This window comes from Perca fluviatilis, chromosome 1 (assembly GCF_010015445.1).
Source record: "Perca fluviatilis chromosome 1, GENO_Pfluv_1.0, whole genome shotgun sequence".
In the NCBI taxonomy this organism is placed as follows: domain Eukaryota; kingdom Metazoa; phylum Chordata; class Actinopteri; order Perciformes; family Percidae; genus Perca; species Perca fluviatilis.
In genome coordinates this window covers 7,979,568-8,006,139 of record NC_053112.1, presented here as the reverse complement: position 1 = coordinate 8,006,139, position 26,572 = coordinate 7,979,568, and the positions used below count along the sequence as shown (strand labels likewise).

Genomic DNA, 26,572 nt, shown 5'->3' with positions numbered 1-26,572 from the left:
CGTAGGACTACTAGCCAGTCAGAAGCAGAGTATGAGGGCGCCCCTGACAGTAGCTAGGTAAGGACTACTAGCCAGTCAGAAGCAGAGTATGAGGGCTGCCCCCTGACAGTAGCTAGGTAAGGACTACTAGCCAGTCAGAAGCAGAGTATGAGGGCGCCTGACAGTAGCTAGGTAAGGACTACTAGCCAGTCAGAAGCAGAGTATGAGGGCTGCCCTGACAGTACCTAGGTAAGGACTACTAGCCAGTCAGAAGCAGAGTATGAGGGCGCCCTGACAGTAACTAGGTAAGGACTACTAGCCAGTCAGAAGCAGAGTATGAGGGCGTGCCCTGACAGTACCTAGGTAAGGACTACTAGCCAGTCAGAAGCAGATTATGAGGGCGTGCCCTGACAGTAGCTAGGTAAGGACTACTAGCCAGTCAGAAGCAGATTATGAGGGCGTGCCATGCTAGCAGCTAGGCGGTTGGTAATTGGAGAATAGAGAACTAGAGATGTACCTGTCCATGGGATGTACTCCGGCTCGGCAGCAGCAGTTTCAGAAGCTCTGTACATGAAGGCCTTCGTCTCCCTGTACTGACTAGCAGCCTGAAGCATGTCCTACACACACACACACACACACACACACACACACACACACACACACACACACACACACACACACACACACACACACACACACACACAGAGTACAGTTTCAACAAAAAAAAACAATCAAAAACTGTTTGGGAGGTACATTCAGGGACCTTGTATCCTAGTATATGTTGAAGCATACATACCGTTTCCCATTTCTGACATTTCCCAAAAAAAAAAAAAAAAAACATGCAGGCGATCGACATCACATGACCCAAACTTGCCAACATTTCTGACGTCTGAGCCGCTTTACTTTACGAAATGAATCAGATTGTTTTCTGGGAGCATTCCCTCCACGTCTGTGAACTGATCTTTGATGAAAGTACATAAACGTTACCTCACTAAGTTACTACAGTAGGTGTTGACCGGTAGATAACGGTCGTTATTTGCACCTGGTCCAAAAACCCCCCAAAAATAAAAACTCTTCGTATCAACACGATTCACGTGGACGACATTTTCCCCATTCAAAACGGCGATTTTTGCCCAAAAGCGACAAGTTTACAGGTAGGGCTGGGCAATATATCGATATTATATTGATATCGTGATATGAGACTAGATATCGTCTTAGATTTTGGAAATCGTAATATCGTAAATGGCTTAAGTGTTGTCTTTTCCTGGTTTTAAAGGCTGCATTACAGTAAAGTGATGTACTTTTCTGTGTTACCAAACTGTTCGAGCTCTTCTATTAGTTTTACCTTTACCCACTTAGTCATTATATCTACATTACTGAAGATTATTTATCTTAAATCTCATTGTGAAGATATTTTGTTAAAAGCACCAATTGTCAACCCTATAATATCGCCACAATATCGACATCGAGGTATTAGGACAAGAATATCGCGATATCTGATTTTCTCCATATCGCCCAGCCCTATTTACAGGTATGTGGAATTATTAATTTCAGTGTTGCTATCTGGGTAGTGGGAGGAGGGGAGGGAATGTACTTTGGTCAAATCTACACTGTGCATCGTTTTCATAAGTTGTTATATCAACCAAACAATAAAAAACATCACGATAAATACGATTTTCGATTATTTTTTTTTACCTTGATGACGTTGTTGACGGTGAGAACGACTTCGGCCCACTGCACCGAGTCGACCGGGCTCTCCTTCAGACTCCGCTCCTCCTCGTCCAGCAGACACTCGAACACAGAGGCGATCTGGGACACCTGCGAGGTCACCGGAAACATAAAAAACACATTTAACTCGGCGTCTCTTTACGCGCCGCCCGGATCATCGGGCGCAGACACAAACTGACCTCTCTGAAGAAGACGTCGGCGGGCGTCAGGCTGGGCGGCACGGTGGCGCCGTTCTTCTGCAGCGCGAGGCCGATGGCCCGGTTCACCAGCTCGCCGTGTTTGCTGTGGTGGTTCTTCAGCACCATGGCGGCCTGAAGCTTCTCCGCGTGTTCGCACAGCAGCAGGCGGGTCGCCACGGGAGACGACCGCACCGTCACCTGGCCGAGCCGGTCCAGCAGACCCACCTGGCGGAGGAGCACAGCCACGAGTCATTATTAACCCTGCTGGTGTCCTCGGTAGGGGGGGGAATCACCAGAGGCCTCACGATACGATATCATCACGACACTTATGTCACGATACAATATTATTGCGATTTTAAACATATTCTGCAATTTATTACCTTTTTTCCAACTCTAAAAGGACAATTTTGTCAACATTTGTTTTATCTAAAAAGATACATTTCTCTGTTTGTTCATCTCACTTCAATTTTATTGCTGCAAAATGGGATCGTCAAGCAGACAAACTGACCAACACATATATCGTAAAAGATCCATACTTGGCGTCTGTGTATCGATACAGTATTGCCACGAAAAATATCGCGATACTATGCTGTATCGATTTTTTCCCCCACCCCTAGTCCTCGGGGTCAAATTTGAGTCTCTATATCAAAAATGTGGGTTTCTTTCAACAAATAGTCAAATTTTTTTTTACCGTGGATGGTTCCATACAACGTTCTTCAGTGTAAAATAGATGATCAGTTCACTTTTGTTTTATCTTGTATCTGTTTGTATTTTGCTATGTTTTTGTATTGTGCTATGGACCATTTGTGTGTGTCCTGAATAAAGAATAAAGAATATGATGACTACTTTCAATTAATTTGGGTAATTTATTAGAGAGCATTTCATAGGAAAGCTTTTTTGCACACCTCTTTTGTCGGGCTGGCGCGTAGGATATGATCAAAAGTAGCAGATCAGAAGCTTAGAGAAAAGTCCCGCACATCGACCATTACACAAGCAATAATTTATTTAGAAAAATCTAAATTTTTATTTTATTAGATAGCATTTGAATAAATAAATAAATAAATAAATCGATAGAAGGTTGAAAAAACTGTCAAAAAAACATTAAAAACTTCTATAGAAAATCGACAGAGACATCAGAAAAAGTGACCAAAAAAGTCAGAAAAAGCTTCCAAAAAAAAACAAAACAACAAACGTAAAAAATAAAATAAAAAATAAAATCGACAAAGACATCGGACAAAGTGACAAAAAACTTAGGGAAAAAAAGCTTAAAAATGTCCAAAAAAGCCACACGTGTTGAAAAAAAGACGACCAAAACATTAAAAAAATAAACCCTACAGGTTAAAAAAAAAAAGTTAATAATCTGCGTGGTCCACAGGAAGACAACACAAGGGTTAATATTATATGAATTCTACTTTTGCAGGGTTTTCCATACCATAATAAGGCTTTAGATGCAGCACCCAAAGCCGTTATTGGGGGACCAGCTAAGCCGAATTAATGTAAATTAAATGTGATGTGGGCACCAGGTTTGGACGCGGAAGTAGAAAGTGTAGAATATAAAAAAAAAAGAAGATATCTCTGGTTCTGCTGCCTCGACTTAGATCGTTTGGTCTAATGAGTCTGACAATGTTAGAGGAGTGTAGAGCTGCAAAGATTAAATCGATTAGTTATTGCCATTTTTATGTGAATATTGTTCTAGTGTCTTCTCTCCTCTGGGACAGTAAACTGAAGATCTTTGAGTTGTGGACAAAACAAGACGTTTGAGGACGTCATCTTGGGCTTTTCTGACATTTTAGAGACAAAACTACTAATCAATTAAAAGGTGCACTAGGTAAGCCTTATAAAACTAACTGTCATATGAAACTGACCCTATGTTCCAGTAGAACCACATGAAGCAGGTCATTTAAAAAGAAATCCAGCTCCTCTGGCTCCACCTACAGCCTGTAGTGTGATTCAATCACTGCTCATGCACACGCATTCATTCTCCCTCGTGGGGAGGGGCTTATGAGACCGTTTTGGGCTTTAGAGGAAAGGGGGGGGGGGAGAGACTGAGAAGTTGTCGATGTTCAAATTTTTTGGCTAAGTCCTGGATCTTCACAATCCTACCTACAGCACCTTTAATTGAGAAAATAATTGACAGATTCATCAACAATGAAAATAATCAGTTAGTTGCAACGCTATCGGAGTGTAATGCTTGATAGGGGGAGTACTCCTTTCACAGATTTAAGGGACATTTGAAAGCTGAGGCCACGGGTCAGGAAAAAAAACTGGTTCCATTTCCACCCAACCCTCCTGGACTGTGAGGTGGAGAAGAAGTACCTTTAACTTTCTGAATTATTGAGTCCAACAGAACTCAATCTATATTGTAGATGCATGATAGGATAGATATTGTATTTAGCCTATTCTATACAGTACTATAGAACACTAAATGAAATGCTGAATCCTTAAAGAGATCAGCACAGCTCTAAAATAGGATTTTACTTGTTTGTAAAACAACTTATTTGTTGTAAGGCCACTAGACGAGTTCTGTACCCCATTATTTAACAGATTTAAGGTGTTCCTGATGCGTTTGTGTTTTTGATACCTGAAGCAGGAAGTCCATGAAGCAGCCGTGGGCCTTCATCTTGTCCTCCAGCTGGTGGAGGATGATGAGGGAGGTGAGAGGAAAGCCACCGCTCTCTGGACGAACAGAAACAGAAAAGTGTTTGGATGAAAACATAAATCAAATACAGCAAAAGTAATACAACAGTACTTCCATTATCTTCAGGATGTTTAAAGGGGCGCTATGCAGTTTTGGCCATTTCTTCACCATTTTCTGGCTTTTTGCTGGCAGGTTTCTCTATAGAGCCCCCCCTACAGGTTTCTCTATAGAGCCCCCCCCCTACAGGTTTCTCTATAGAGCCCCCCTACAGGTTTCTCTATAGAGCTCCCCCTACAGGTTTCTCTATAGAGCTCCTCCTACAGGTTTCTCTATAGAGCCCCCCTACAGGTTTCTCTATAGAGCCCCCCTACAGGTTTCTCTATAGAGCTCCCCTACAGGTTTCTCTATAAGCGCCCTCCTACAGGTTTCTCTATAGAGCCCCCTCACAGGTTTTCCTATAGAGCCCTCCTACAGGTTTCTCTATAGAGCCCTCCAATACGGTTTCTCTATAGAGCTCCTACAGGTTTCTCTATAGAGCCCCCTACAGGTTTCTCTATAGAGCCCCCTACAGGTTTCTACTATAGAGCCCCCTACAGGTTTCTCTATAGAGCCCCTCCTACAGGTTTCTCTATAGAGCCCCCTACAGGTTTCTCTATAGAGCCCTCCTACAGGTTTCTCTATAGAGCCCCCCTACAGGTTTCTCTATAGAGCCCCCCCCAGGTTTCTCTATAGAGCCCCCCTACAGGTTTCTCTATAGAGCTCCTCCTACAGGTTTCTCTATAGAGCTCCTCCTACAGGTTTCTCTATAGAGCCCCCCCCTACAGGTTTCTCTATAGAGCCCTCCTACAGGTTTCTATATTAAGAACCCCCCACAGCTCCTATGTTTACTCGTGTCTGACTCCTCTCTCGGTCAGTCTGCCGTTTCCTCTCTCTGTTCCTCCGACAATGCTCTCCGAGCTTTCTGCTTCTTTTTTGCCAGCTCAGCCATGACGTTAGTGTGAAAAACTCCATTGCTACCTTGTTCTTATAGCTAGCCGGTTCCTGGATGGGTGTATGTGTGCAGTGCCATAATTTGTTACATGGCGAGACCTGATATCACGCGATACTTCGCCGGCCGAGAGTTGCAAGGGAGGTTTTTCCGCTCACAGGCGCTAGGGGGGAGCAAGACTCCCATTCCCATGACTCCGAAGCTGTTCAATTAAGGTCCATTAAGCTAAAAAAAACAACAAAAAAAACTGCATAGTTCCCCTTTAATATAGTTTTGTGCATTTGCTGCTTTGTCTCCCCACCGTCGGGGACCGACTCGGCCCAGCGGGGGTCGGAGGCCGGGTAGTCGTCCACCAGGTCCAGGTTGATTCGAGTCACCAGGCCGTCCAGCTCGGCGCCCTCCTCCCCGTCAGCGTTGGCGGGGAACAGCTCGTCGGTGACCGTCTGAGCGCCCACCAGATCGTTACTGGAGGAGAGAAAAATGCTCCTAAATTCCAATCCTAAAATCGTGCAGATTCAGTCTCACTACAGATACCAGCCTTAAAAAAAAAACAATCCTTTTATAATGTCTGTCCAATAATAAATGAATGATTTTTAAAAATGCAAATTGAGGCAAATGTAACACACAATCTTGCGTACAACAGGCAATGTGTTGATGTTGCAATATGCTGAGTCATTAAAACAACAACATTTTAATACAGAGGTTATGAAGCGCCTTATCTAGAGAGCCTGCCTTTATGCAGAGAGCAGTGTGGCTGACAGCCCTTCACTGTTTTCCATTCCTGTTGTTGTATGTTGATGGTATTACAGTTGTACTGTTAACTGTGTGTATTTTCACGTATTTTTATATTGGTGTCATTGATGTTGGAGAAGTCAAAGACAAATTTCCACTGAGGTGGACAATAAAGTCTAATCAATCAATCAATCAATCAACCGATCCTGCTTTGTTTTGCCTTCCTCTGGCAGGATTTAACTCTTTATTAATGGTTGGATTACTGGATCATAACAAGCTCTCTGCTAGCTGCACAGTGAGATACCGCATTGCAATTGTGTTTCTCCAAATCCATTCCAATCTTCTCATATTGTCGAATGCATTGAACTGCACATATACTGACGCGGGGCACTCCCTCACTTCAGCTACACACATTTGCTACACACACGCGCACGAGGGAATTAGTTCCAAATTACTCGAACCGACATAATGCAAAGAAAAACTCTTATTTGTGAATATTTAAAAACGTGCCTGTTTGAGGTTTTTACTTGTTAATGAAATGATCTGGTTATAATTGAATAACTTGATTAAACCTGATCGTCCCCCAAATATAATAACGGAAAAAGTGAGCTCGTCCTATATTCGGGGTCTAGACTTTTAAACACCAATATACATCCACAACAACAGGTGGCGCCAAATATCAGTAACATGAATGTGTCTCCAAGACCGGAGCCGTCAATCAAAACTCCCCCCAGAGCCGGGGGCCTGTAAGATGCAGATTAGGGCTGCACACATACTATATGATTAAAATACTGATATGCAATAACGTTGTTGAATATTGCCATAACGAGAGAGAGAGAGATATATAGATATATATAGATATATATAGAGAGATATAGATATATATAGATAGATATATATATATATATATATATATAAATATATATATATATATATATATATATATATATATCCGTGCAATACATAAACAGATATTAAACTATTCTCAGTTCTGCTGCTTTCAGTATTCTGCTAAAAAAACTACCAATTGATTGTTGAATTTAAAACAAATGAAAGAAAATCATTTCCAACATTTTTTTATTAGACAAATTGAACATTGAATTGAATATAAAAAAGGCACCAATAATGAAAATGACATTCTAAAGTTCAGTTTCCTGCTGATATTTTCTTTCAACTAACACAAAAAAATGTGTGTCTTTTGCGATATGTCGCAGCCTTTCACGATATTATTATTGCACAGTTGATGTTGCGATGGCGATGAAAAATAAATAATATCTTGTGCAGCTCTAAAGCAGAGGCACGGTGAGCGTCCAGAACGAAGTGGCTGAAAGGTGGTTAGCCACGTTAGCAGACATATAAGAAGTCTGGATGCTTACTTTAAGATGATGGTGATAAACGCAGCAGAGCAGCAGCAAAGAAAATATGGTGTCACAGAATATATAAAGTACGGAGATGGCGAGCCCAAAAAGGGCGTCTTAAAAAAAAAACACCAACAGCCAAAGAAAAGCAAACCGTGGTCCCCGAACCGGCTGATTCTGTGAGATCAGGTGGGGTCGTCCTTATTATCTGGGTCGTCTTATATTCGGGTCAATACGGTATTGTGTGAAACCAGCAGCCAACTCATTCCCATTTTCCAAACAATCAATAAAAGAATGGGTCTGTTTTTTTATAGGGATGCACCGAATCCAGATTTTTGGGGTTCGGCCAAATACCGAATCCACTGGTTCAGATTCTGCCGAATCCAAAACCGAATCCTCCTCCCATCCTCAGTCCATGAACACAGTAAAGACATGAATGAAGTCAACAGGGACTGTCCTTCCTTTGCCGTACCTGAAGTTGCTGCATCCTGGCTGCTGTCTGCAGATTCCTTCGTGCACAACTCGTATTCTTTCAGATGTTTCGTACCAAATGTTGTAACAGCGGCCATGCTGTGTGTAGTTCAATTCAATTCAATTTTATTTATAGTATCAAATCATAACCGAGTTATCTCGAGACACTTTACAGATAGAGTAGGTCTAGACCACACTCTATGAATTCCAAAACCCCAACAATTACAGTAATTCCCTCAAGAGCAAGCATTAGCGGTGGCTATTGCGACAGTGGCGAGGAAAAACTCCCTTTTAGGAAGAAACCTCGGCAGACCCAGACTCTTGGTAGGCGGTGTCTGACGGGCCGGTTGGGGGTGTGCGGTTTGTGTGCCAGTTTAGGGTCCTCGCCACCACCAGACCAATCAGCATTGAACAGATTGAACATGTAGCTGGACTTGAATGGTCTTCTTTTGACTGAAAGTGCTGCCAAACAAACACGTTTTCTGCTCACCAGATCCATGTCCACTTTCTCACAGCCTGCTGCATTGAACGCTCCACCTACAGTACAGGCCAAAAGTTTGGACACACCTTCTCATTCAATGCGTTTCCTTTTTATTTTCATGACTATTTACATTGTAGATTCTCACTGAAGGCATCAAAACTATGAATGAACACATATGGAATTATGTACTTAACAAAAAAGTGTGAAATAACTGAAAACATGTCTTATATTTTAGATTCTTCAAAGTAGCCACCCTTTGTTTTTTTTATTAATAAGGGAAATAATTCCACTAATGAACCCTGACAAAGCACACCTGTGAAGGTAAAACCATTTCAGGTGACTACCTCATGAAGCTCATTGAGAGAACACCAAGGGTTTGCAGAGTTATCAAAAAAAGCAAAGGGTGGCTACTTTGAAGAATCTAAAATATAAGACATGTTTTCAGTTATTTCACACTTTTTTGTTAAGTACATAATTCCATATGTGTTCATTCATAGTTTTGATGCCTTCAGTGAGAATCTACAATGTAAATAGTCATGAAAATAAAGAAACACATTGAATGAGAAGGTGTGTCCAAAGTTTTGGCCTGTACTGTACGTAAACACCTTCCCGTAATCAACGGCGCCGTCGTTACGGCGACCAGCGTAGTGCAAGCGTAAAAAAAGCCCAATATTCGGCCGAATCCGAAGCCTGGATTCGGTGCATCCCTGTTTTTTTTTTTTTTTTTTATATAAAGATTTGTGATTTGTTAACGTACCGACAGAAATGCAGGAAAGCCGCCTTCAGCAGTCTGGTTTTGTCTTCCTGAGCTACAGGCTCAGCTCTGGTCGGAGTCTCCATGGCTGAAACCTGCACAACACAACACAAGAATCTCAATTAGAAATGCATTTTATATTCAGTAACAATCACATCAGCATCTTTTAAGTTTCCGTTGTCCTAACTGGATTTCCAGTTTGTGGCTGAAGTCTTACTGGATTGGCTGGATCCGAATCATCGGATATTCGTTCGTTGGGTAGGTTTTATATTTTGAATATTGTATATTCATATTTTTGTTTGGTTTTTCCTTCAACACTGTAATGAAGATAAGACAGATTCAACTTTTGGAGAAACGCAACCAGACGTCACGCTGCGGTCACGCAACTGCCGATCAGACTTCGGTGTGTTTTGAGGCGGAGTGAGAGTCCCGTACAGGAAACAGGAAACAGGAAACACCACTGCCTCTATCGCTGCCGCAAGAGAGTTTTTAAAACACCAAACACAAGCACTGAACTGCCCGGGTTTCCTGCACAGTCGCTCCGTCTGTTTTCTTTCTCCCGGAAATGGCTGTTTGCCTGATGGAAAAAAATAACTGTGAAATATAAAGTCTACTTGTGCTACATTGGAGTTAAAACACAACAGGACGCCACACAAATGAGCCATTTAAAAAGGAGAAATCCAGCGCTAAATGAACCTAGGTCTAACAACATTTCTGTCTATATATTCGGTTATTTTTTGCACATTCAGGAGGTGCCGCGTGCTCAGTGCTGTATAGTTTTATGTATCCAATGTATTTAGTATCAGAGCACTGCAGAATGTTTGGTTTTTGAAGCTTGAAAAGCTATGAATTAAATATCCTACATGGCTTTAATAAAAAAATGTATTTTACGCATTGTGATGCATCGTGATATCGAATCGAATTGCTGACATGATAATCGTAATCGAATCGGGAGATCGGCGAAGATTCACACCTCTATTTGGGACATCCCTAGTCAGGTCATAATAATCATAAGCTGCTTGCAGAATATAAGTAGGGCTGCTCCCTCTTAGTCGATTAGTCGACTAATCGGTCGTTTTGGTCTTCGTCAACTTAGATCTCTTTAGTCCATTAGTCATGTCTGATGCTGTTTTCATGCTGAATGACTTATTTCCAAGAAACGTACGAGCACATCTCTGGTAAACACAAGAATTAAAGTGATGCTTTTAGCACGACTCTTAGCGGAGAAACTCAGATTCACAGATCTGTCGATTAAATCAACTAATCGATTAGTCGGTGCAGTTGAATGAGTGTTAGTCGACTAAGAATTTCTTTAAATCCAGCACAGCCCTAAGATTTTTACATAAATGAATATTGATCTTGCTCGTCTAGCGTTCAGCCTTTTCCCTCCCAGCTGCTGCCGGTTTGAGCTTTACCTCCGGAGCCAGCGAGGAGCACAGCGAGTCCTCCATGGTCTCCGGCAGGATGGAGGCGGTCTCCCGGGCAACCACCGCCACCAGGCCGCTGTTCTGGGAGAAGAACACCGGCAGGTCGGCGCAGCAGCCTCCGCCGCGTACACCGTCACCTGGACGGAGAGGGAAACCCATTCAGAGACCTCTACTGTTGGTTCATCACCTGGGTTGCAGTTATTAAATTATTAGGTCTTTCTATCATGGGTGCATTTGGTTTCACATGTTTTCTTTCAAATTATTTTTTGTTTTTTAAAGTTTAAACACTGGACCTTTGTCAAGAGTGTGAAATAGAGCTGGGCAATATATCGATATTATTTCGATATCGTGATATGAGACTAGATATGGTCTTAGATTTTGGATATTGTGATATGACATAAGTGTCTTTTCCTGGTTTTAAAGGCTGCATTACAGTAAATTTATGTCATTTTCTGAACTTACCAGACTGGTATAGCTGTTCTATTATTTGCCTTATCCCACAAAATAGGCTACCGAATATTTCGTTCTGTATTGACAGGTGCAATATTTAAAAAAATCGATAATTATTATTATTTATTTTTTTAATTACATTTATATATCTGCATTTATGTCCAAACCTCGAGACTTTCAAACATCAAAATGTCATTTATTAATATGTATTCGTGTAAAAATGACATATAAACATCTTTTTGTATTCTACCTTGCCTGGAAACATACCGTAACATGGCATAAGTGTCTTTTCCTGGTTTTAAAGGCTACGTTACGGTAAAGTGATGTCATTTTCTGAACTTACCAGACTGGTGTAGCTGTTCTATTATTCACCTTTACCCACTTAGTCATTATATCCACATTACTGATGATTATTTATCAAAAATCTCATTGTGTAAATATTTTGTGAAAGCAGCAATAGTCAACCCTACAATATCGTTATCGAGGTATTTGGTCAAAAATATCGTGATATTTGATTTTCTCCATATCGCCCAGCCCTAGTGTGAAATACTCGCGATGAAGCGACTGAAACGTTAGTTTCTTCAATAAATGGTGATGCTGGAGAAAGAGCAGAGTGCGGGATTGTCCTTTTTTCAAGTCAGTGATATTTTTAAACGCACCTGCATGGACGAATTGTTGGATGTACGAATTTGCACCAAAAAAGTACAAAATAAAGTTTTTTTCCTTCTAAAGCTAATATCTCTGTACTTTATTTATGATCAGTACACAAAACACTCTGACGTGTAAATCAGCAGGTCAAAATGCATAAACTATTTTAGCCGATTTATTTTTATCTTAAGAATCCTTTAAGTCTTATAAGCTATGACTTCATCACTCTCCATTCGCTATTCAAGCAGGCTTTTACTTAGTCGAGTGGGTTTTATGGTTGTTTGCTAGGTTTTCTATTTGTATTTAAATTTGCTTGTATTGTGACTTCTTGTGTTGTATTGCATTTTATTGTGAAGCACTTTGTGATTTTTATATGTGAAAGGTGCTATACAAATAAACTTTACTTACTTTCTTTCTAAGTTTTTGTCGCTATTTTTGAAATTTGTCTTTTTTTTAAAGTTTTTTTTCGCCTTTTTGTCACTACTTTCAACCTGCTCTTGCCTTCCTTCCTTTTTGCTACCGTCTTATTTTTTTCGCCAAGTTTGTCAAAGTTTTTGTCTCTTTTTTCAAAAAACAATTCCGCCCTTTTCAAGGTTTTTTCCAAAGTTTGTCTTCCTTCTTTCTACTGTGTTTTTTGTTTTTTTACAAGTCTGTCGCTTTTTATGAAGTTTTTTTCGCTGCTTTAAGTTTTTGATACCATTTCCACCTATTCTTGCCTTACTTCCTTCTTTCTACTGACTTTTTACGTTTTTTTTCCAAATGTTTTTGTTGTCTTCTTTCATCAGCATTTAAATGTGCAAATAACATTTTTTTTCAGTTACACATTGCTGTTTGGTAAATCTATCGCTGGTCAGGGGGTACTTAAAAACACAATTCAAATGGGGTACATTATTGAAAAAAGTTTGAGAACCAGTGTTACAAACTATGATTTCATCACTCTCCATTCTATAAAAAAATAAATAATTTGTTCATCTGAAGCCAGAGAGCTTTTTTTTCCTAAGTTTTTGTCACTGTTTTTGAAGTTTGTCATTTAAAAAAAGTTTTTGTCGCATTTCGTCACTACTTTCAACCGGTTCTTGCCTTCCTTCCTTCGCTTTTTTCAAAAAACAATTCTGCCCTTTAAAGGTTTTTGTCACTTTTTGTCAAATGTTTATGATTTCATCATTCTCCATTCTATATACACACACACACACAAAAAAAAAAAGTTCATCTGAAGCCAAGGATGAAGCCAGAGAGCATTTTAACTTTAGCGAGCCAAAGTTGATTTCCTCACCCGGTGAGTTAAAGCTGATTTTCTCATCAGGCAGCGCTCCCCTGCTGGTTCCCGTGGAGCAAGCGAACACCATCTCCTCGTTGTACAGGAAGGCGGCGGAGCCGGGAGAGAGCGGCAACGCCAGCCGCGTAGCCTGCAGCGCGTCCACGCTCTGAGAAAATAAGACGTTGAAAAAAAAAAAAATGAAGTGTGCGTCTTCTAAAATAAAGCTTAAAATAAAAGGTCCCATAGCATGAAAATTTCACTTCATGAGGTTTTATAACTAGAAATGGTGATAGGTGTAAACCGAGCCCTGGGTATCCTGCTCTGCCTTTGAGAAAAAGAAAGCTCAGATGGGCCGGTTTACTTTCACTTCTCACCACCCAGATTTTATCCTGCTGGTCTGGGGATTGAACCGGCGACCTTCCCTGCCCAAAGTTCGCTTCCTTAAAGGGATACGCCACCGTTTGTTGAAATAGGGCTTATCCCGTTCTCTACCTAGCTGTAGAGAGGTGGCCCAACGCATTTTTTATACATGCATCGTTTTAGTCCGGTGCAACACCGGCAGCGCCGCCGCTAGTTAGCTTAGCGTAGTGAATGGAATCCTATGTTGCCGGTTAGCATGTTGTGAGTAAAAGTGAGCCAACAAAAGACAAAAAAAAAAAAACAACCTAATTAGTTACACTGAGACAAAAAATGTGTTAGCCCACCTATCTACAGCCAGGGTAGACCGTGATGAGAACTATTTCAACAAACGGTGGAGTATCCCTTTAACCCTACACTGCCATCTTTATACTTTTCTACTCTCATAAATTCAAACCAGTAGCTGCCTGGAGGTCATGAAGGAAACCGTAAAATGTGCTAATAAGACACGTGAAACAAACAATTTAGTTTATAAACTTAAAAAGGGTCAGTAATTATAAAAAAAATAATAATTATATTTTCTACACCTAACCTTTAGTATCAATCCACAGTTTTGGTTAGAGCTGCAAAGATTAATCGTCAACTATAATCATCATGTATTTTACATTGTATTGGAGTAAAGGCAGATCTCTAAGAGGCGGATATCTTAAAAGCCTAACCACAAAAAAAATTAAAAAAGACTGAAAAACAGCACCTGACTAGTAGCCTAGAAATCTAGACACATCCTAGTGGCAGCAAATTTATTTCTGGAAAAAAATCATTCTTAAAAAAGGAAGATGTGTTCTGAGTTTTGCCGACTGGATACAGCAAAAGTTTAATCTTCCAACTAGCTCCGCTACCTTCTTCGTTGCTCTGCCTGGTCGTAGCGCTGTCCTATTACGTGCTGCAGAGGGGAATTTGAAAGACAACCGTTTATCCCGCCCCTCGGATTGAGCCCTGACCAATGGGGAGTTCCCAGACCTCAACATCTGGATGTGGGTCTGGCTGGTCAGACTACCTGACTAGAGCCTTGGGACTAGGGCTGGATAATTAATCGAAAACGTATCCACATCGAAATTCTGAAGCTGTTATTTTTCCCATGACGATAATTCATTGTGGTTTTGATTTTAGGTCACATCGTGCAGCCCTACTACTGACTTTATTGAGTTTCTATCCTCAGTGAAGTTTAACATTGGCCTACGTCATTACTAAGGTGCAGTGTTTTAATGTTTTAAATCCAATCCGGATCAGTACTGACCTGGAACGGAGGGTTGTACTTGGTGACTTCCACGGTGAAGTGGTCGGAGATTGCGGCGCCGTTGTCCTGCAGCGTGACAAGGCAGAAGTACGCCAGGCAGGGAGCGTCTGACGGGTGCCAGGCTGCAGCCAAAACCACCAGGCCGGCACTGAAAACACACGGCACAGACTCCGGCTCAGCTCGGCCTCACATATGCTCAGTTTTACTTTGGATTTCTTTGAGAAAGTACTTCATATATCAGCACCCAGAAGTCCTGTGAGGCGGTGTCAGCGATTGAAGTACTGTAAAGGTTCCCTGTGATCAGTGTTGTAATGTAACGAAGTACAAATACTTTGTTAATGTACTTAAGTAGAATTTTCACATATGTGTACTTTACTTCGTTATTTATATTTCTGGAAACTTTCACTCCATTACATTTCCTAAATAAAATGCATACCTTTACTCCGGTACATTTCCCCTCAGCATCTTCTTTAATCGTTACTTGCAAGAAATGTTTTCGTTTGCAGGAATAAACTAAAATAAGTGAATAATAATTCTCTTTGTTCATGTCAGACTTTGAATTTGATGTTTAAGAAGCCATGGCAACCCTGAATATTATGTTTTACTATAAGTCAAACATAATACTATATACATTTACTATAAGCCACAATAAAGTGATATTACAGGCAAATTAAGACCTTTTATTCAGTCCCTCCAGAAAAACGCGATTATGCAATCGCATAATTCAACGCATAATCAGCCAAAGTCGGCATATTTATGCGGGGGCCGCATTTTTTCCAGATATGCCGCACTTTCGCCGCATAAAATGCAGATTTCCGCGCAAAATATGCAGGGCTTTCATGATTTCATAATCCCCGTATTTTCATTGCAAAAAAGTCACACATATCTTAGCAGAAAGTTGAAAAATGTTGCGTTTACTTCACACAAGAGCAGCCATTTTCCCCTGTTGCCATGGGAACGTTATGAAGTGACGTAATTACATGAACATCATCGAAAAGCAGGGTGTTGGGGGAAATCACTTTTTTTTCCTTCTCTTTTTCAACAAACTCGTGCAAGTTCCCGCAATTTCATTGCATAAATATCCCACATTTTTTAAGAAAATGTGCCGCATAATCAAGGATTTTTTTCTGGAGGTGTAAAACAAGCAGGAAGTCATTCGTGTGGATATAAAAACACACTCACTGGCCGAGCTTCATGTCCAGGTAGGCCACCTTCGCTCCCTCCTTCAGCTCCTCGTAGTTGCTTTCTGATCCCTGGCGGGAGACAAGTGTCGAGAAATCTTTTGTTGCATGAGCATGAAGGACGTTCACAGCGTTATGAAGAGAATATGGATCAATATTTCCGGTATAAATGATAGAAGTTAACTGAGGATTTGATTTAAGAGTGTCGAGAGAGATTTTTTTTTTTTTTGCTTTTGTCTTTTCTTTCTTACGTTGACACTAGCGATTTTACTATATATTGATATACTGTTGTTGCTTTCCTGATTTTGTTTTATTTTTATTTTTTTAAATGTATATATTTTAGTTTACTCAATTCACTGTATTTATGCATTTCTTCATTATTATCCTTGATGCTTTGGCAATATTGTTATTTCTGACATTCATGCCAATAAAGCGAATTGAATTGGAGGGAGAGAGAGAGAGAGAGAGAGAGAGAGAGAGAGAGAGAGAGTAGAGGGTAGAGGTAGAGAGAGAGAGAGAGAGAGTAGAGGTAGAGAGAGAGAGAGGTAGAGAGAGAGGTAGAGGTAGAGAGAGAGGTAGAGGTAGAGAGAGAGAGGTAGAGGTAGAGAGAGAGGTAGAGAGAGAGAGAGAGGTAGAGAGAGAGAGAGAGAGAGAGAGAGAGAGAGAGAGAGAGAGAGAGAGAGAGAGACTGGGGATGGTGGTACTGACCCAGATGGCGTCGCCGATGCTCTCGGTCAGAGCTCTCTGGGCGTCCCAGCTGAGGATCTGCTGCTCCCAGCTGTCGTCCAGCTCCCACTTACTCAGACTGGAGCTGGTCAGCGTGTAGAGGCAGCCGGCTCCGCCCACCCACAGCACGCTGTGGAGCTGCAGCACAGAAACAGACAACAGGGGGCGCACGTTCAATCTCAAAAACGGTGTGCACCGCTCCGGGTTAAAACGACACGTTTCCTCGGAACAAATGAGCTTTGAGGTACGATTTTTCTCGCTTGGTGGCTGTGTCACAGGTAGAGCTGGGCAATATATCGATATTGTGATATGAGACGAGATATCGTCTTAGATTTTGGATATCGTAACATGGCATAAGTGTCTTTTCCTGGTTTTAAAGGCATGCAACTAGGACTACAGTTGAAAATTAGCCGACTGGCTAACACTGGCGCATTTACAGAAATGTTGATTAATGTGCATTGTCCTAATATAAATAAACATATCTTCTTCTTCTTCTTCTTCATTACAGTAAAGTGATGTCATTTTCTGAACTGACCAGACTGTTGTAACTGTTCTATTATTCACCTTTACCCACTTAGTCATTATATCCACATTACTGATGATTATTTATCAAAAATCTCATTGTGTAAATATTTTGTGAAAGCACGTCAAAGTCCACGCTACAATATCGTTGCGGTGTCGATATAGAGGTATTTGGTCAAAAATATCGTAATATTTGATTTTCTCCATATCGCCCAGCCATAGTCACAGGTGATACCCAATCAGCAGCGACGTGTACGTCAACTTGTGGTAATAAAAAAAGGCGCTGTGCCGAGTGTTCAACGGACCCCCGTTTCAGTTTAAATTATTGGTACTGAGCCATCGGATGCTTCGACTACACCGTACTAAGACCTACGGAACTCCACGTGTTTTGTCTTCACAGTCAAACCTGTCAGCGTGACTCACCGTGTCGCTGGCAGGTTGGGAGAGGATGCCGAACAGGGTGGAGACGCGGCGCCCGATGCCGGAGAGCACGCCCTGGCCCTGCTGCAGGGCTCGGTGCTGCAGCTTCCCCGAAGAATCTACGCTCGCTCTCAACAGCCGATTCTTCTCCGAGGACAAGACGAAGCTTCCACCCTGAGAGAGGAGAGAAAAGTCAGAAGTAAGGCCTCCTGCACACTGGCTGCGTGGCGTGAGCGTGTCAGCTGCGTGGCGTGTCCGTTTTTATTTCGGCTCCCATGTTAACAGGTTAGAGCGTGCACATGGCCTGCGTGTCAGGCGCGGCTCGAGCGTGGGTAAAATAAATAAAACATGCGCCTGCTAGAAATAGAACCAACGCCTATTTTTCATGCCACATGCAAGCGTGTTGGAAGCGTTTCCAGGAAAAATAGAACAGGAAAAGATGTTTATGTGTCATTTTGACACAAATGCATATTAATAAATGACATTTTGATGTTTGAAAGTCTCTAGGTTTTGACATAAATGTAATATAAATAATTATAAATTTTCAAATATTGCACCTGTCAATACAGAACGAAATGTTCTGGAGCCTATTTTGCCGTCAATACTGCCGACGTCGTCTTTGCTGTAATCAAATCCATACACAGTACAGGCCAAAAGTTTGGACACACCTTCTCATTCAATGCGTTTCCTTTTTATTTTCATGACTATTTACATTGTAGATTCTCACTGAAGGCATCAAAACTATGAATGAACACATATGGAATTATGTACTTAACAAAAAAGTGTGAAATAACTGAAAACATGTCTTATATTTTAGATTCTTCAAAGTAGCCACCCTTTGCTTTTTCATTAATAAGGGAAATAATTCCACTAATTAACCCTGACAAGGCACAGCTGTGAAGGTAAAACCATTTCAGGTGACTACCTCATGAAGCTCATTGAGAGAACACCAAGGGTTTGCAGAGTTATCAAAAAAAAGCAAAGGGTGGCTACTTTGAGGAATCTAAAATATAAGACATGTTTTCAGTTATTTCACACTTTTTTGTTAAGTACATAATTCCATATGTGTTCATTCATAGTTTTGATGCCTTCAGTGAGAATCTACAATGTAAATAGTCATGAAAATGAAACGCATTGAATGAGAAGGTGTGTCCAAACTTTTGGCCTGTACTGTAGATTTATGTTTAACATGAAGTATACTACTGCTTGAGTGCATTTTAGGGGAAATGGGAAACGTACATGTGTACAGACAAGGCTAGCAGCAGCAGCGCCGCGGCATCAGACACGTTTCTGGTGTGCGAAGACATAGAAAAATCCATGCAACAGAAACGCCACTCAACGCCACGCAGGCAGTGCGCAGGAGCCCTAAAAACAACAGCAGGGATGTTCCGGTTGGTTTGTTTTGAGTCGTATCAGAATCAGTTAAGAGGATTGAACTGCAAAGTCATCAAAATAAAAATCACATTTGCTAAAGACTGACTTACACGGACAGCAACGACAAAGTTGCAGAGGTCTCCCAGGTCCACGTCGGTCTCGGTGTAGTTGCCCTCGTGGGCCAGGCTGGGCCACAAGCGGGCCGTTCCCTCCACGGACACGGCCAGGACGGAGATGGACTGCACCGCGGCCGTCTCCAGAGGAGCGGCGGACGACACGGCCACGAGGTCGGCTGCGTAGTTGTACTCGCTGCTGGGCAGCTGCAGCTCCTTACACACCGACAGCTGCAGGGAAAACACACAGACAGTGGGTCCACTTTAAGGCTTAAATTTAAATTGATGTCAAAGGAGTCCGATGGCTTTGAAGTAGAGATGCACCGATAGACCGGCCGGTGACCGGAATTGGCCGGTTTTCACGTGCTCTGCCGTGACCGGCAGGTCAGTCAGACATATGCCGATTTCATGCCGGTGTTGTGCCGAAAAAAGACCGCCTGCCGAAATACGACTGCACGCCTCTAACTCAGGACAGCAACGTCTGACAATCACACAACTTGCTATACTTGCATGTTATGAGGTCTACTAAAAGTCCCGAAAAGTTTGTCTTTGTCAGCCTTTGCAATCCTGAGTTATGGGGGCGCAGTCCTTTTTTGGCAGGGGTAGCCTATATGGGACCTGCCGAAATGTGACTGCCCCCCCCCCCCCTAACTCAGGACAGCAACGTCTGACAATCACACAATTGGCTTCTGTATTTTTTTCAAACTTTTCAGGACTTTTAGTAGACCTCAGTCACATTTATTACATTTACATTATTAGGCCTACATTTTATATACAGAACACACACACAAAGCGACGCACGGGTCTGCTCCAGAGCTCCGTGAGTTTGAGCCTGAACCATGTAGACTGTTAACGTCACGTCACAAACTTAAACTTTGTGTTGCTTAAAACAACTAGGCTAATGACATTCGGGGCTACAATAAAAACATTTGGGGCTGAAGCCCTTCAAAAGTGACCTGGTTAATATTGGTGCACATAACTATTTAGACTGACCAACATTGCCCTCTAGCGGCGTGCAGTCGTATTTCGGCAGGCAGTCTTTTTTTCGGCACAACACCGGTCAACGCTACAATTAACTGACAACAGAAGTTATACGAGTTACAGTTCTCAAGGACGCACGCACTCTCTCAACTTTTCCGCTGTGTGGCGCATACCCGCTATGTGAATTCTCGCACATGTAGGGAACCTGGTGAATTAACCTGCAACATGTCAGCTGTTCGGACATTCTTCAGCGTGTGTGCAGAAGATAACAAGTTTGCAATATGCAACACCTGCAGGGAGGAAGTAGGGCGTGGAGGGACGACACCAAAAAAACAACATCACAAATCAATTTTAGTGTGATATTGGATGTGAAAAGAAGGAAATGGTTCTAACGTTGCTCTTTAGATGTGTGTGAATGTCCCACACCAGGAGTCATTTATATAGTTCTACTTTATAGTGATCCATTATCTGTTCAAAACATGTTCTATTAAAGAAAAGATAGAAAATAAATATTTGTGCGTGCAGTAAAGTGGTTAGAAAAAATGAAGTCAGAATCCGCTAAAATCGGTATCAGCCGGCCTAACTCAAAGAAAATCAGAAATCGGCCTAGAAAGTTGTAATCGGTGCATCTCTACTTTGAAGCTAGCACACCACGCATCAACTGTAAATTAGGGAAGAGTGCTTTTAACATTTTTACGCTCCTGACGGATGGAACTGGCTGCAGGATTCTCTCAAATTAGAACAACTTGTCTCCGTTGGGACGTCCATCATTGGACGAGGCTTGAAAATGTGTTACGTAGGCAAGGCAAGGCAACTTTATTTCTATAGCACAATTCAGCAGCAATGCGATTCAAAGTGCTTTACACAAGACATAAAAACAGTTAAAAATATCATACAAATTGGTAACAGATGAAGAAACAGTTTTTAGTGGCCCTCGTATTGACTCCAGCAGTAATTCTCACTTGTTTCGGTTGTTGTTGTATTTACATATTGTAATTTGGGTATTGTTTTTTGTTGATCAGAATATTTATTTGTACTGTAATTTCTTTTTATTTGTGCTGTAATCGGGGCGTCCCTGGAGAAGAGAGCTTGCTCTCAATGGCCCTCGCTGAATAAATAAAAGGTTATAATGTATAACGGCTTCAGTTCCCCGTCATCAAGGACTGACATCAAGGAAAGCGGTGATAATATTCTAAATACGGCGTCCACTTAAACTTGTGGTGGGCCTTTTTAACTGCTGCCCCCGTCCACTGACTATGGAGAAGGTCCTCATACAACCCCACTTCCAAGGATCCAAACTATCCCTTTAAAAAAGGTCCAATGTGTGGGAATTTCTCCCTTTTTCCTCCATCATGTCTTTCCATCTTTGGAAGGCAGCTCCAATGTTCACTCTTTTTTTTTCTGATGATGCCGGTCTCTTGCGGTTTTCAATCTCCTTTTTCTTTTTCTGGGCGAAGAAGAAGAAGACTCATGTGTGAAATTTGGATTTTGAATACGTGTGGTCCTCCATGTTTTCCTTCTTCAAACTAGCCGGGGGCCGGGAAGCTACGATACCCGTCAGCAGCGTTAGCAGCAGCTGGGAGTTCATCATGTGACAGAGAAAAACGTGAAAGGCGGAGCAGTATGTCCTGTATGTCCCTCACCGGCTACCGTATTTCAAGATGGAGCATGAATATGGAGCGTCTGCCCCAGGTCATGCGAATGTAAATGTAAAATTTCAAGCCAAAGGGAATACTTGGAGTTGATGGTGGAGGTAAATATTCATGAAAAAGGACAAGTTGGTGAACGGGGCAACACAGATTTTGATAATGAACAACTAGAAGTGGAAAGATGGACATTGTTTTGCTACTTTGCAGCTTTCAGTTTGTGGATCTTGGACCGTACCTTGGCGACGGCAGTCTGGCAGATCTTCCAGATGATCAGTCTCTCGCCACAAACCATCCAGGCCCAGCCGCTCTCGTTCACCTTCACCGAGATCTGGTCCTCAACTAAAAAAGGGACCGACAGAAACAGAATTGTTCAGTGACAATAACAGGGTACCCCCAGGATCCTCCAACTTAAATTCAAGGCTTTTTAAGACCTTTTTAATACCATTTCAAATGAAATTCAATGCCAACTTCGTACCCATTCCGACAGAAGTATGAGGGGAAAATGTCAAATCTGTATAAATTTCAAAACCTAGAAAATAATTATGTACAAGTAGGCTACTTGACTTAAATAACACATTGTATTTAAAGTATCAGTCATTTAATACAATTTATTGGGTTATAATATAATCCAATAAAATAAGATAATTACACTGCATAAGAGCACTTTTACTTTTGGTACTTTAAGTACAGTATATTTTGATATTTTTTTACTATTATTTAAGGACAATGTTGAATGCAGGACTTGTAACTGACAAGTAATTTGTAACTCTACAACACTGTTTTTTCTACTTTTAATACACGATCTGAGTAAGAGTCTTCCACCTCTGTATCACCAACAACAGTCGTGCATGAATACCTGCAGCTGTGTTTAACACTGAAAACACACAGCTCAGTTCAGCGTTTACTCAGGGATCTTAAGTTTTAAGGACAGGCAAGAGTGACATCTTTTGTTGAGGAAGTAACCTCCTTAAATGTGCATATGACAATTATTCACCTCAATGATAAATTCATTTTAATGAATTAATACACCCCTGGACTGTAATATTTCAGATGTGTTTTGAGCAAGATTTCTGCTCATGTTCAAAACTTTGTGCACATTCAAAATATATCTGTGTTCTGAGATTTGGAGGAGTCATGATATTTTGAGAAAAATAAAGTACCTAAAAAAAACTAGGCTATTACGAGAATAAAGTCACTATATTTCAGAAAATAATCTACCTGCACCGTAGTCTGCTGTGCATTACGTGATTGCTCTGCTGGTTTACTTGCAGCTCCGCTACAGTAGCAGCGAACCTTTAACGTTACCTGTAGTCACATGGTCTCTAAACAGCCCGCTCACCGTGAAGTCCTGCACGGATCAACAGATGTTAGAGTGCGGCGGCTGCTCGCTCCGTTTGTTATAAGACGCACCTAGCAGATTAATGGAGCCGCTCGGTGTTTGGCTAGCTAATAAGCCGTTAGCCTGTTACCTTGAGCTTTGTCTGAAGGCGCTGAGTGGCCAGCCTAATATATATGTCAATGGGCTCGACACACCTGAAACATTCCGCACATCCCCGATCAGTTTAACCGCTAACCCCCTCGCCCCCCCCCCCGTACCGGTCAGAGAGGCGTGTTTACTTTGTGTCTCGGTCCTCCGGTGCGTCCAGAGACGGGCTCCGGTCAGTTTTTAAATTAACCTATATCAGTAACAGTTCATTTTGTTACGGTATGAACTTAATCCTAGGTAAGGCGAAAAATATAAGACCTTTGTAACGAAATCCAAGACTTTGTATACCAAATTCAAGGCTTTTAAGGCCTTAATTTGAAATTATCAAATTTAAGACTTTTTCAATGCTTTTAAGACCCCGCGGGTACCCTGAATAATGGAACAGGATGCAGCAGTGTTTCCTCTAGGTTGATTTTTGCAGTGGCGGCCCGCCATGGCAAAAATTCTGCCGCCACGGTATCGGAAATAAGGCAGACGCACAATGTAGTCGCGGTTGCCTTTTAAAAGGATCCTGCCGACATAATGCACCCCCCCCATTGGCTGCTGCTCACACTGCAATTTAACAACAAGTAGAACTATTCAGAGGTTATTGGGCCACTACACTACACTGTTGTGTTGATGGAGTTTATCGTCAAAACGTTCGCTTTCTTCCAAGTCGACTGTTAAACGAACAGCTGCACCAAAAAACATCGCCGCGGTGGGTCCGTTCTGATTGGACAACGTTCAACTTGGCGGTTCTGTCAGCTCATCGTCCTGATATCACACATCTGGAAACATTCAAACGGTAAGCGAGTCCGTGGAATATTTCATTCTACGCTTTCGGTTTTGGTTTCCCTGTGAAGAATTTCTTGTAAAATTCATTTTGTAGACCTGTTGTAGATGCGAAGACCTGCCCCCACTGCTAAAAAAGAAAATAAATCCTGAAGGAAACACTGATAAACAAGCCCAGACGGACAGAAAATGGCATCAACAGGATCAGAAACTTCATTTCCCCGATAAGAGACAAGGTTTTCTTTACCATCAGCCATCGTCAGCGCCTCCATCACTTTGACGGGCAGCGACGAGCCGAAGGTCTGCACGTCATAGTTGAGTGAATCTGCAGCTCCGTGGCTCTGGCCTCTGGTGGGCGTAGACCTGATGGAGAGAGAGAGAGAGAGAGAGAGAGAGAGAGAGAGAGAGAGAGAGAGAGAGTTAAACCGAGTAAATAAATCCTCAGGTCCATCCGCTGAATATTCAGCAGCAATTTCTTTTGTGGTGCTGTTGAATTGTAACAAACTACTATCTACTACTATCTTCCAAAATGATCATACACTTGAATCAACACCTTTTTAAAGACAGTAGGGTTTTCCCTACCAATTTTAAAGCTTAGGCGCAACACCCAACCAGTTTTGGGCAGCACCGTATGAATGTAAATTCAATGGGAGCATCAAAACTAGCTGACTTAACTCAGATCTGATGATTGTTGTTGGTCCCCAGTGGACTTCCTTAGCAAGTTTAGTCTTTAAGGACCCCTAAACCCCCGTCAAATACGCTTTTTATTAAAGTCTTATTTACCATTTATCTACTGTAGCGTTTCCAACATTTTAGAGACGGATATGGTGATAATAATGGTCCAAATTGATGTGAAAGTGCAAAAGACTTAGGCGCACACCAAATACGTGCACCTGACAGTTTCAACAAAAACTGAACATTATAACTTTCCTTGAAGGGAGGATTTACTGCAGGATTTTTGTATTTGACTGCATTAGTTTTAGCTAGGTGGACCTAATAAACATCTACACACACAGACACACAGACACACACACACACTTTAACCATTTATTTATGTCCACATGAAGAAAAATGGTACAGGGACACAAATATTACAGATGCAGTACAATACATACGCAAACTCATGGACCAGCGGCATGCAGCAGGTCTTCACAATATCACTTAATAAGCACAATACTCAGTTCTTAAGGGTATAAGTAGCACAATACTCCGTTCTTAAGGGTATAAGTAGCACAATACTCAGTTATTAAGGGTATAAGTAGCACAATACTCCGTTATTAAGGGTATAAGTAGCACAATACTCAGTTCTTAAGGATATAAGTAGCACAATACTCAGTTCTTAAGGATATAAGTAGCACAATACTCAGTTCTTAAGGATATAAGTAGCACAATACTCAGTTCTTAAGGGTATAAGTAGCACAATACTCAGTTCTTAAGGGTATAAGTAACAGCGTCTCCGCCATATGTGGCGACTGCCAGTAATAGCAGATAAGGCGCAGTACTTTGCAAGCTGTTTAGCTGTTTCTTTTTGGCCATCCCAAGTTGTTGCAGCCCTCTTACTACCAACCTGTGTGTGTTTCCTAGGCTAGTCTGCACCTATAGCCTAGCTCACTCACACACACACACACACACACACACACACACACACACACACACACACACACACACACACCTGAGTTTCTCCGCAAAGAGTCATGCAAAAGCACCACTTTAATTCTTTTGTTTACCAGAGATGTGCTCGTACGTTTCTTGGAAATAAGTCATTCAGCATGAAAAAAAAGTTGACTAAGACCAAAACAACCGATTAGTCGACTAATCGACTAGGCTAGTCTGCACCTATAGCCTAGCTCACACACACACTCTCTCTCTCTCTCTCTCACACACACACACACACACACACACACACACACACACACACACACACACACACACACACACACACACACACACACACACACACACACACACACACACACACACACACACACACACACACACTAACGTGTGACACCGGTCAGTGTCTTCACTCACCTCGCCGACAGAGGCGTCCTCCGCGGGGAGAACAGCAGACTTGTGGCCGAACCGGAGACGCTCTTCCTCCCGGTGGTCCTGCCCTGCTGCCTGCGGCCGGAGCTCGGGGCGGCGCGCGGGGAAAACATGCCTGCTGTAGTAACCCGTGCTGCTCGACGGTAGAGAAATATGTAGAGATGTAACCGTGAAAACAATATCACCACCGCCAAGCAAGCCACACTGTAAAATCCTCACCAAACAGCAAACAGCGCGCGGTGCAGTCGCTTGAAATATGCGTCATCAACGGGTGCACGGAAAGTCCCGCCCTTCGTCAAAACAATTGTATTTATTATTATTTTTTAAATATTTAAATATTGTTTTTTAAACTTAACAACAAAACGCTAACTATCTGGATCAATAGATGCATATTATTAATATTATAATTATTATTATTATTATTATTATGTAAAAAAGGCCCTTATTATGATACAATTTTAGCTTTTACTTTTTGCATCAAGAGCCGACCAACAGTGATTTTCTACGAACCACTCCCAAAAGTTGATATTTAATTAGAAATTATGAACTGTTTGTTTG

General features: G+C 41.7%; 1 protein-coding gene across 1 annotated transcript in view; it reads right to left on the bottom strand.

Annotated features, from left to right (window-relative positions):
* Positions 1 to 26,271, bottom strand: part of nup133 (nucleoporin 133) — a 51,996-nt gene extending 25,725 nt beyond the window's left edge. The window contains exons 1-16 of the mRNA XM_039810790.1: positions 26,000 to 26,271; positions 24,216 to 24,331; positions 21,947 to 22,050; positions 19,079 to 19,312; positions 17,598 to 17,768; positions 16,635 to 16,790; positions 15,928 to 15,998; positions 14,746 to 14,893; positions 13,107 to 13,257; positions 10,724 to 10,872; positions 9,312 to 9,403; positions 5,814 to 5,977; positions 4,468 to 4,562; positions 1,887 to 2,111; positions 1,675 to 1,797; positions 497 to 596 (exon numbers count right to left, since the gene is read on the bottom strand). Of these exons, the coding sequence (XP_039666724.1) occupies positions 497 to 596; positions 1,675 to 1,797; positions 1,887 to 2,111; positions 4,468 to 4,562; positions 5,814 to 5,977; positions 9,312 to 9,403; positions 10,724 to 10,872; positions 13,107 to 13,257; positions 14,746 to 14,893; positions 15,928 to 15,998; positions 16,635 to 16,790; positions 17,598 to 17,768; positions 19,079 to 19,312; positions 21,947 to 22,050; positions 24,216 to 24,331; positions 26,000 to 26,127 (2,227 nt within the window). The 5' untranslated portion in view covers positions 26,128 to 26,271. The remainder of the gene's footprint in view (positions 1 to 496; positions 597 to 1,674; positions 1,798 to 1,886; positions 2,112 to 4,467; positions 4,563 to 5,813; positions 5,978 to 9,311; positions 9,404 to 10,723; positions 10,873 to 13,106; positions 13,258 to 14,745; positions 14,894 to 15,927; positions 15,999 to 16,634; positions 16,791 to 17,597; positions 17,769 to 19,078; positions 19,313 to 21,946; positions 22,051 to 24,215; positions 24,332 to 25,999) is intronic.
* Positions 26,272 to 26,572: the final 301 nt, after the last annotated feature.